At 29.3% G+C, this 11,565-nt stretch overlaps 2 protein-coding genes across 3 annotated transcripts; one reads left to right on the top strand and one right to left on the bottom strand.

Annotated features, from left to right (window-relative positions):
• On the bottom strand, positions 1-2,400 carry LOC132945854 (protein D3-like). The gene is made up of 6 exons (XM_061015650.1): positions 2,250-2,400; positions 2,046-2,156; positions 1,844-1,967; positions 1,637-1,774; positions 511-586; positions 1-320 (listed from the first exon to the last, which is right to left on the bottom strand). Exons 1-6 carry the CDS (start codon positions 2,271-2,273, stop codon positions 176-178), a joined length of 618 nt encoding a protein of 205 aa, XP_060871633.1. The 5' UTR covers positions 2,274-2,400; the 3' UTR covers positions 1-175.
• A 7,154-nt stretch (positions 2,401-9,554) lies between these two features.
• On the top strand, positions 9,555-11,565 carry LOC132945855 (peptidyl-prolyl cis-trans isomerase Fkbp12). 2 transcript variants are annotated; one of them, XM_061015652.1, is made up of 4 exons: positions 9,555-9,748; positions 10,032-10,079; positions 10,855-10,967; positions 11,113-11,565. In XM_061015652.1, the coding sequence occupies exons 1-4, from the start codon at positions 9,712-9,714 to the stop codon at positions 11,239-11,241; spliced, it is 327 nt and encodes a 108-aa protein (XP_060871635.1). In that variant the 5' UTR covers positions 9,555-9,711; the 3' UTR covers positions 11,242-11,565. The 2 variants fall into 2 exon arrangements, with proteins under 2 accessions (XP_060871635.1, XP_060871634.1); XM_061015651.1 differs by lacking the exon at positions 9,555-9,748 and having other exon boundaries at positions 9,956-10,079.

Genomic DNA, 11,565 nt, shown 5'->3' with positions numbered 1-11,565 from the left:
TTTTATAAAAGAAAATAATTTTTATTTAACTAATTTACATATTATGATAGGTATAGAATACTGTAGACATGAAAAATCAAATAGCCGTTTAAATATTATTTGCTACATAAAAATTTTTTTCACGATTATTTAAATAATATGAGGTTACTAATTTTGGTTTAATCTTGAAATGAGATTATAAATTGACTCCAAATTGTTGGTATAGAATTGGAACATAATCATCGTACTTAGCTTGATAAAAGTTACCAGCCACAGGTGTTCCTAAATTGTACTTCAATGCAAATTTATTGATTGAAAATTTGTCACGGTTTTCGGCAGATCTATATAAATAGAAGAATATACATGAAATTATTAAAACTTTTAAGTTTTAAATTTTTAATGGTTAAGTATAAAAATTAAAAACACACGTTGACATTAGGTTTATTGAATGGTTTTAGCATAATATATATTATACATAGAGTATAGACATATTTCTAGTCAATTATATCAATGATTAATATTATATATTACTTATTGCTTATACGCGGCTCATCGAATGACAGTTTTGACGGTTGTTTGAATACTAAAAACACGTATCGATGTAACCCTGGAAAATCATTAATTGTTATTTTTATATCTTTCAATTGTACCCGGAGGCTATTTCTCACTCTACAATACACTTAATGAAATCAAAAATCTCAATAGTGCAATACGAAAATTAAAAATGTGCAACCGTACAGCAGTGGCGTATTTATGGGGGTGAAGGATCAAGGGGATCAATCCCCCTCCCCATAGACTGAATATAATACCTATGCAAAAGTTTTCAGAGTCCAAACTTAAGTCCTCTAACTTTAAAGGTGGGCCTACTGGATAAAATCATGTCCTCCTCCCATGACAAAAACCTACCGTACAGTAGAAAATGTGTACATTTGGTTATCATATAATTAATATTTAATATAGGTACATTGTACATAATATAAAACACTAAACAAAATAAACCAACGAAAATATTATGATTTTTTAGTTTTGGCTTTGTGTAGACGGACTGTAGATAATATTTAAATTATTATTTGCGAGTGCTGATTTAATTTTGAATAAATTAATTCATTATTTACTATTTTAATTATAATTGAGTAAACTAACAAAAACAGTAATAAAAATAAAAATAAAAATAGGCCATACCTAATAAAACTATAACGAATTTATTTAAACAAAAACTAAAATTTGTTTATAACTAAGTTTTACTGTTTTAGACTCGTATATTTTTATCAGCCAAACCACAATGCACAATGCTGATGTAAAACGTCTGATTTCATTGTTTCGTGCTACAGTCTACAGCATATGAAAACGGGTAAAGAAAGGTCTAGACACCAGATAATATAAAGATACTCTTTACAATAAAGTTATCATGCCAACTTTAAGGGACTGATCAACTACCAGCAACAAAATTATGGCTCAGTAAAAATCAACATTATATATGATACCATCCTGAAGCTAATAAGCAAAGATAGAATATTGTAACCATGAACATTATAGAATCATCTAATAAAACATAATCTCTAATATTCATGATTGTACCTAACAGTTATTTAATACTTGCAGGTAGTGATAAATCTTTATATAATAGATAGGTACATTAACCATTATATTATAGTACCGGTTTTTGGTGGAGGTCCAGAACCTACGTATCCGGAAAGTGTTTCTCCCTGACTCACATTTCCACCGGGTATGTTTCCTACCAACCAATGATGCCATTCTCTACTTGTAGGTTCAGCACGACTCGGCGCATCCGGATCTGGGTACAACAATAAAAAATAATATTAATTATAAATATCTAGGTACTTGTAAATTATCCTATACATACCGATCAAACATAGCGTATAAAATGAATTAGGATCAGCATTCCAACTAACTGACGGCTGGTCTTTCACCTCAGTAGGTGTAAGTTCATTGCCAAGTAATGCTTTCACGCCATTCGAATAATTTACCTATAATACATTTTTATTTTTGTTTCCAATTTAAGATAATTATCTTAATAGATAAGTATGGTTTTTTTTTTCATTTACTTGTATAATTTCTTTTGGAGCAACGGGAATTACATTAGGTACCACTTGATGATTTGCCATGGCTTGATCGACATTTAATTTGTGTGCAGATACACCGACCGTAATACATATCTGTAGAGTAAAGAATGTACAATTTTTTTTAATATGCCAAAATTATCGTAGAAAGAAAAATGTTTAATTATATATATCAAAATAATTACTTACTAAACATAAGCTAAAGCGCCACATATTTGTCGTTTGAAAGTTTAGAAACCAATAATAGCTAACGCTGATATCGAAGGTGTCTGAACTAATTGGGGAGCAAACAGCAAATGAAGTCAAAACGTTCACTCGGAGTTATATATAGAGAATAATCATAACAATATTATTTACTACTTCTACTACTACGACTACTACTACTATTACTACTACTACTACTACTACCTATCCTACTGGGTGATTCTACTTTGGTCTCTGAAGGTCATAGTAATTTTACAATAATATACTTCAAAGGATAATGTACAAGGAACATAATATTTAATAGCTATTACTTATATTTGTATATCACAAAATAAACTTATTGTACCTATACAGAAGTAATTACTTGAAACAATAAAATTGAGTAAATGTTATTACTTTTAATAACTATTATTCAGAATAATACCTATGATTAAAAATATAATGGTTTTATATAAGGTTTTTTTATTTTAAATGTTTTATTACATGCTATAAGATAAATGCCCTTTTATTTTTTAACATACAATTATACTCACCACTTGCAAAACAATATTTTTAAAAAATATACCTACTTCCCGCGATTGTCTGACGTTCGTTACAGGTTACACTGTATTAGGTATTTATCAAATGTATTACTAAATTACTAATGATTTAAGTTTAAATCATTATAAGCAATAAGCACCGACTTTGTTAAAAATTATTATTAACCATACGTTAAAATATTTGCTTCTTTCATCTTTGGCATTTTATATTAATATGCATAACATACGTACTTAAAAAAGCGGCTAAGTGGGTGTCGCTCTGCTGTACAGTAAGTTACAAGAGGTTCACTGTAATGGATGGTATTAAATTTGAATTCAATGATATAAAATAACTGTATTCGAAAAACGATTCTGAGCGAAGATGGTCTGCCAGCCTATAATATTACTAAGTATATTAAATATTTTGATAATATTACTATAATTAAAGCAACTTATTTTACTATTAGATATTAGTACAACAGTTGGTTAAATTCATTTTTGTCAAAAAAAAATACATTAGAAAATGTCATTGTGCGTGTATAAAATATAATAATAAACTCTAAAAGTTTCATCTATACCCACGAAATGGCACGAATAATATTTTTAAATTACAACAAAATAATTAAAATCGTTATTCTTGGTTTTAATATATAATTTCGTCCAAATATGAACTTATAATGTTAGTAAAAATAACTAAGTTGATATATTTTTTAGATTTTTGGTTACAGTATGGACAATTTATGAAAATAATTGTTTTACATTTTCAATCCTTCGCTATAAAAATTGAACAATTTAAATTTTTATAACTATAGTAATTTGAAACTTTTTGAGATTTTGATGAATTTTGGGAAAATTGGAACTTTAAATACTTATAAAAAAATTCATTCCTATGGATGTTTAATATTTATCAACTGCTATTATAACAACTTATTACCTTGTATTACATTTTCAAGCTTTTTGACCCAACAAATAACATTTTATTGACATTAATTAAAATAAATATTTGATGAAAATTTCAACGGTTAATAGTTTTTGAATAACGATAAAATTAGAAAACCGTTGTATGAGAATTTGTTATTTTTCTGGGGAATGTCCAATTTTTAACTTTTAACACTTTTAAAACTATTGGAAAGTTTTTACTTATGATCCCTCAAAGTACCAACTATCTTCACTTTCATATCGCTGTTTAAGAAAATCGAAGCATTTTACTGTCCCAAAAAGTAAAAATCAATACATTCATGATTCATCGCTCTGTTCAGAATCTAAAATTACAAATTACTAATTTTTATTATTACCATAATTTATTTCCATTTTTATCGAAATTAAACATACTACTACCCAGTGGTCGGGAGTAGCGACGCTACAGTATTACGCTACTTTAGTAGTAGCGTCGCTACTCGCTACAATACACCTAATGTAGTGATATAGGTACTTTAATGCGATAGAAATAATTTTCGGTTAGCGTACCTAGTGAAAATTACCATTATTTTTTCGCTACCTTCCACCTATTTTGTGTTAAATAATATAATAATATTGATAACCATAACTATTATATTTATTTATTTTAATTATACAAATGATGAGTATTAATGCATTTTTATTTTTATTTTTAATTTTTTTTAATTCATATTTAACTCACTTAGTTAAAACCCGTCCAGTGACCAATTGTTAAATCAGTACAAACTATAAACTACCAATATTTTCAATTGGTAGGCACATTAAAAAAAATATAGCTTAAAAGTAGCGCGATACATTTAAACAATAGCGTAAAAAGCTATTACATCTAAAAAAAAATAGCGATAGCGACTTTTTTTGGGGAAGTAGCTGTAGTGTTAGCGGCGTTACAAAAAACTAGTAGCGTCCCGGCCACTACTGAGTACATTACCATTACCATTATGGCATTATACCTTAATATTTGTAAAATGTATTACAAGGTACTATGTATAAAGTCTACGGCCGACAATAATAATTTTTTTCAGTCAACCATGAAGGTTTTTCATTAATTGTATATGTCTTAACAATTGTACTATAAACTTGTAAACTACTACGGTCTAAGGCTCACTAAAATAGCTACCTATATTATACATATCATTTATAAAAATATATTCGTTACAAATTTTAATCTTTTTTATAATATGTAGATTGTAGGTATGTAAGTATGTTCCTATTTCTATATAAGTTAATACAATAAATTGTAACACTGTAACAACTAACAATATAATGTCCTAGGTATACCTACTTAACATATTACTGACTACTATACATTTTTCACTTTTAAGAAAACACAAGTAGCATAAGTTCGTATACGAAAATCCTAATTACCTGAAAGCAGTGAAGATAATTTTTAGTCAAAACTTATACATATTTAGTTTTTGACTTTTTGTTTTACTATATGATATTAAACTTATAAATTATGCTTTGTTTTATTAACTTTATGGTCTGCAGTTCTTTGTTATAATATAAATTATAATAGTATATCTACAATAACTCTATTATAATAGAGCTTCATTGTGCATACATAACTAACCAAGCAATAAGTATTTAGTATACATAATACCTATATTTAAAACAAATTTTTTTTTTCTTTATTTGAAATATACAATCTATAACTAAGAGGCACAATGAGTACATGTGGTAGAGAGAGAAATTACATATATATATTATACATTAATACAACTAAAAAAGAGGAGAGCTAACATAAACATGTATATTTACATGAAAACACGAGATGTGAGAAGCCATCTATCAATGACACTCACTAAAAAACAAACTTAAGTACCTTTTTGACTTAGATATTTTCACAAATAATTTTAAATCTGTGACTTACTTTTGTTCAATATTAATTGTTTCCGAGACATGACTATAACATATACTATAATGAACATCAAGTTCTATAATAACTCTTGACTAATATTAGTGTCATCAGACATTTTTGTTTTAATTCTATTATTTATGACATCATAAATCACGCTGACATTGTCTAATATTATGTAATAAATCATATTTATAATTAATAGATATATGTTTGTCTTTTACCTAACCCTGACTTGTATAGTTCTATCCTAAAATCCCAACTAATAAATCGTATATAAACAAAGAATACATAATGTAGGTCTATGGTCCATGGATAATAATGCTTATATTTATTGGTAATTATTGCTATACTTATTATTAAATTATTAGCAGTGCAGTAGGTATATAATATTATGTCGTGTCCAGGGGTGCAATTAGCTGGTAGTTTGAAAGGCTATATAAATATCTGCCTACATAATATCAATTGTTCTACGATTAATAGATATAAACATATCAAAGACGTGTGTGACCATAGGCGGATATTGGGGGGGGCTTAAGCCCCCCTGAACGTAACAAACCACACTAGATGTCAAAATAAATTGTGTATCTTAATATACCTATATATACTTGGTGCCTCTGCGGCTCTGCTAGAATAAAGTAGGTGTACTGAGTAGCCACTAGTTGGTAGGTTGAAGCGTTTAAAAATGTATGTTTACGCTAATGGATAAGACAAAAATGTTAAGCCCCCCCCCCATGGCTGTAATATATATTTTGTTCTGTATATTATCACCACGGTAGATATCATTTAGAATAATAATATAGATAAAAATATGTATTATGTTATAGCATTTAGGTAATTGTTTATATTAAGATCAATGCGAAGGTGTATAAAATTAAGGTGTTTGAGTTTTTTTTTTTTAAGTGTTTTTGAGGCATGGGGGCAAAGCCCACCACTGATCACTTTAATCGACATAATACTAGCACCCCCATAAATTTAACCCAAATTTCATCTATAGATATGCTTAATATTATACCTACATATTATACATTTATACCTAAAATATCTAGTATAATAAATTAATAACTAATACTTATAATATTTATAGGTATAGGTAGATCTATATTATTATTAGGTATGTATAAATTATAGCTGCTGCAATTAAATATAAAGGTAGGTAACTATCAAAAATAAAAACAACACAATATATTAATTATATAATTACAATATGCGTCTAGTAAAATATAAAATAACTTTGTTCGAATCACGGTTATCTGGATATAGATTGATAGATAACCGTTGGCTGTTGGATGTTTGGACTTTAACTATAGGTAGGTATATACACATCACTATTCACTAAGCAGGCATTATATTTATATAATTAATATAAAATGGTAGGTATAGCCGTATATAAGTACCTATAGGGCTATAACTAGGTAATATAAAATATTATAATGATTAACTGCAGTAAAATATTTGATTTTTTTTCCGTTATAATTTCAGTAAATTATCTTAGTATAAAATATTCAAATATAAAAGGCTGTAATTTATAAACGAGTAAATTAAAGTATATAAAAAGTTGCTGACATAATGTTTATTTACGACCTCATTAAACATTAATAATTATAATATCAATTGTCTTGAATTATTATTTAAAATGGCATTTCATGCTCCAGTTCATTTAACGAGATTTTAATTATTATTTTTTGTAGGTAGCTACCTAAATCTAAATCTACTTCAGTAGTTGGAACTTTTTCCCTAGAGTATTTTCTTTAACTAATGGTGTGTATAACTGTGATGCATGAGTTGATTTTTTTTATATTTCTCTAGATCAATTTAAAAAATTTATTTTGTAAATTTTACGTTATTTTTATACTTCTTAGTGCATGTGTTATTTTAGGTTCTGAGCGGAGCAATGAATGTATTGATTGTACAATGATGATGTGTGTTTTTTTTTGTGTCTGTGTACACGATAAGTAGTTGAAATAATGCTCCGATTTTCAACTTCAATATCTTGTTCGATGGGAAAGTGAATAATAGTCAAATGCATTTGAAATTCTTAGTTATATTTAAAAGAACCGAGAAAAAAAAAAGGAAAACTGGGAATTTTTCGGCAAAATCGATTTTGGTTTTTGGAGTAACTTTAAAACAAATCACTATATTTAAATGCAAATTTCACTAGTTGTTTATACTAGCTTTTTCTATACACGTTAAAATTTTCAAATTTGTTATGAAATGTTTATGGACATTCTCAGTTTCCAATATTTTAGATTCTGAGCGAAGCGATGAATGTATTGATTTTATAATGATTTGTGTTTTTTTTTTAATTTTTTAATTTTTGTGTCTGTCATCACCTTTTAGGGCAGTAAAAATGATTGGATTTTCTTCAACAGTAACTTTTCTGATAAGAAAGTGAATCTAGTTGGTACTTTGGGAGGTCAAAAGTAAACATTTCCCAGTAGTTTTCAAAATCGGCGTAAAAAACAAAAGAAAAATTAAGAAAAACGGAAATTTTTACGCAAAATCTGTTTACGAGAAAATCGATTTTGGTTTTTGATGCAACTCTATTTAATAATTATTTTTAATTAAAAACTTGTACAGCTAAGGATTTCAAATGTAAAACAAGTTTCCACGTAAATAGGTTATATATAAATTACTTTATTCACAATAATATCATCAAATATACTTAGTAATATCATCGGCTGACTGACCGTCTTCGCTCAGAATCGTTTATATTCTAAGATATTATATCACTGAATTCAAATTTAACATCATCCATTACAGTGACCCACTTGTAACCTACTGTACAGCAGAGCGACACCCAATAGCTTTGTTAATAGCTATTCGTTATTCTGTATTCATAATATTTGATTACTATATTGATTATTTTTTATTTATGTATGATAATTTATTTTCTAATTGTTTTTATTGTTGTATTTTTTTTATCAAAATAGCATTATGCCCCTTCATGAAATATAAATTTATTTATTTATCCATTGCAAAAAAAAAAATGTTAAAACTTTGAGGGTAGGTACCGCTAATGTTTTGGTACCCCTAATAATAAATAATAATGGCCTAACCAAGATATACCTTAGTACTTACATGAGGTATGGTTGCTCATACAAAGACTGAGATATATTATACATTTAAAATTACCCTCTATATTATTATTATTAATATAATTACTGTAGGTATAACATAAACCATTATAACATTAAAATAATTTATCATTTATATATATCGCACTCCTAGAACAATACTGCCATGTTATGACACAGTTATGACAACTGCCGAATAGAGAAAAATAAAACCCTTTAAAATGCAAGAACGCCACATTCAATATCATGTTTCATTTAACCACTATAAAGATGTGTCAGTATTGAATTATTTAATTTTTAGCTAATTTTCAAAGCAAGAGAGCCATATTTCATTATGGCAGTAGGCAGTATACTCATTTTATCCAAATATTCACTAAAGTCAAAATTCAAGTCTACCTTATTTCGATTTGTGGCATTCTTGCACTAAGTAAAAACCAATTATCGTATGATATATTTGATTTTAAATTAATATCGTAAAATAATTTTTGTGACAATTTTTGGTTTATTGATGTATTTTCGGTAATAATATTCAAATACGGAGAACCACTGGTTTTCCGTTATCGCGCCGCCGCCGCTGTCTCAATTTATCTGGCAACGGCTTTTTTTTTTTCTGTACCTATCTGTGTTTATAATATACATTTAAATATATTCATCCACCAAAATAATATTATGTTGGCACCACGATGTAGAGAAGAGATCTTCTCTACATCGACGTGTTTGGCACAATCCTAAATTCCTAACCTATGGTACGATGGTTGGCGGATCGTGGACACATTTTAACCAACAGTGCGTACATTCCACTCCGTTCAGACGCTATGGCAACACTGTAATTTACATCGAATTCGTGATCTTTCCACTACCGCCGACTACTCGGTAATCGGTATAATACTTGGGCACGTCTTGGCCAATGGCTATGGTACCACCTCTCCACTCCTCCCTCCGATCACTTCTTCGTTGTCGTCGCGGATAACGCGTGTGCGCCGTATATTTTTTAATTTTTTGCTTTATTTGAAAACCGCCAACACTAATCCAAACCAACGATGGGTGTCGACGTCACATTCCTAGCCGAAGGAGACGGTAAGTCAAGTCAAGTCAAGTCATGCCCTGTGACGGCGTCGTTCGTTCGGCTGACGGCTGGTGCCAAGAGCGACCGGCCGGCGTCTGTGTCTCGCACGTATTTCAAATTTTGCGTTTACTGTGTCAACGACACAGCGACGGCACAACGACGTCGTCACAGCTCACTCGTTTGAGTAAACTGTTATTGCACGCAGTCGGACGAGTGGCGACTTCGTGTCGCCCATGTCCGACAATCGCACAGCTCTGTTACTGATCCGTTTCGTTTTTGTGTTTTGTTTCACAGGTGCCACTTTCCCGAAACGAGGCCAGACCGTCACCGTGCACTACACAGGTAACGTGCCATCGTAATTGTGTAAACAACGTGTCCGGCGTCTGGCATTGCCGCCCAAATTTTCCTAACAAAATCTGAACGACTGTCCCCGTTTTCGCTGTAGTTCTGCTTAAGAGTACATAACACAAGTATTTCTTGTCTCTGTCTTACAAATGCGTAACATTACGCAAATGTACGCTCAGCAGATCACGTATAGTTTCGTTAGCTTAAAAATTAGAGTGAACCTATTGTGGAACTTAATGGTAAGAACATTATCTGCGTTTATATGCGAGTTTGTTTTATTATAGTTTGATTTATTAGCAAGTTTTCTATATATAATATGGATAATGTTCTTACCATTAAGTTTTATAATAGGTCGATTAACTATAATTATTAAACTAGCGAAGCTAAACATCATCTGCTGAGTAAAAAATTTGCTATGTTAATGTTATGCACTTGTAAGACAAAGACAACAAATGCCAGTGTTACATCTAATTAAACATTAGCCGTTAATTTGTGCTCATTATAGTTTAGTGCCACAAGTTTCCTTTGTTCTTTTTATCCCTGGAAGTTGATAAAAAATGTTTTGCATACCGCTCTATAAAATGTTGCACTGTGTTATGAAAAACTTGGAAACTAAGCACTTCTCTGTTACTGTGCTCCAAGTGACTAGTGGGTCCACCACACCAGAATAGTAGTTGTTAACTCTTCAAACCATCATAGATTCAAAAATATTTACATAATTAGGTACCTTTTAGTTGCTTCTTAATCTGTAACCAAAATTATCGTATAATAGGTACATTGACTGATGGCAAGAAATTTGATTCGTCACGCGACCGTAATAAGCCTTTCAAGTTCAAGATTGGAAAGGGAGAAGTTATCAAAGGTTGGGATGAAGGAGTTGCCCAGGTGAGAAAACATTAAATTAATAATTTTATATTAAAATAAATGCTTGTATAGAAAAAACTTCAAACATTTGAATACTAAAAATAACTAACCTCTTATTACCGTACTAATAATTAATTTCTCTTCTTTAACTATTTTATTTTTCTAGATGAGTATTGGTTCTCGTGCTAAGCTGACATGTACTCCAGATTATGCCTATGGAGCCCTGGGACATCCTGGTGTCATTCCGCCAAATGCTACTTTAATTTTTGATGTTGAACTCATCAAATGCGAATAAAAATGTACACAACACATGCTATTATTACTTCTTATAATATACTTAAATAAAAAAATGCACCTTCAAGACTGACCAATATGTTTTGCCCATCGAACAACTTCATTGCTAAATACTATCGTGTATTATTGTTTAGAAAAATATTATCTTAACAGATTTACTACTTAATTGCCAAAATTATATATAAGTTGTTTCTAATTGTCAATATGAATAATCTATTTATTAGAATAAATATTACAATCCGATAAATATATATCTTTTTTTTCTTTTTAATCAAACATTTATAATAGGAAACAACGATCAATAAACAAAATGTCTATACATATA

The sequence above is a fragment of the Metopolophium dirhodum genome, chromosome 5 (genome assembly GCF_019925205.1).
Source record: "Metopolophium dirhodum isolate CAU chromosome 5, ASM1992520v1, whole genome shotgun sequence".
Lineage (NCBI taxonomy): Eukaryota > Metazoa > Arthropoda > Insecta > Hemiptera > Aphididae > Metopolophium > Metopolophium dirhodum.
Note: the sequence above shows the minus strand (reverse complement) of the source record. Positions and strands in the feature narration are given on the sequence as shown.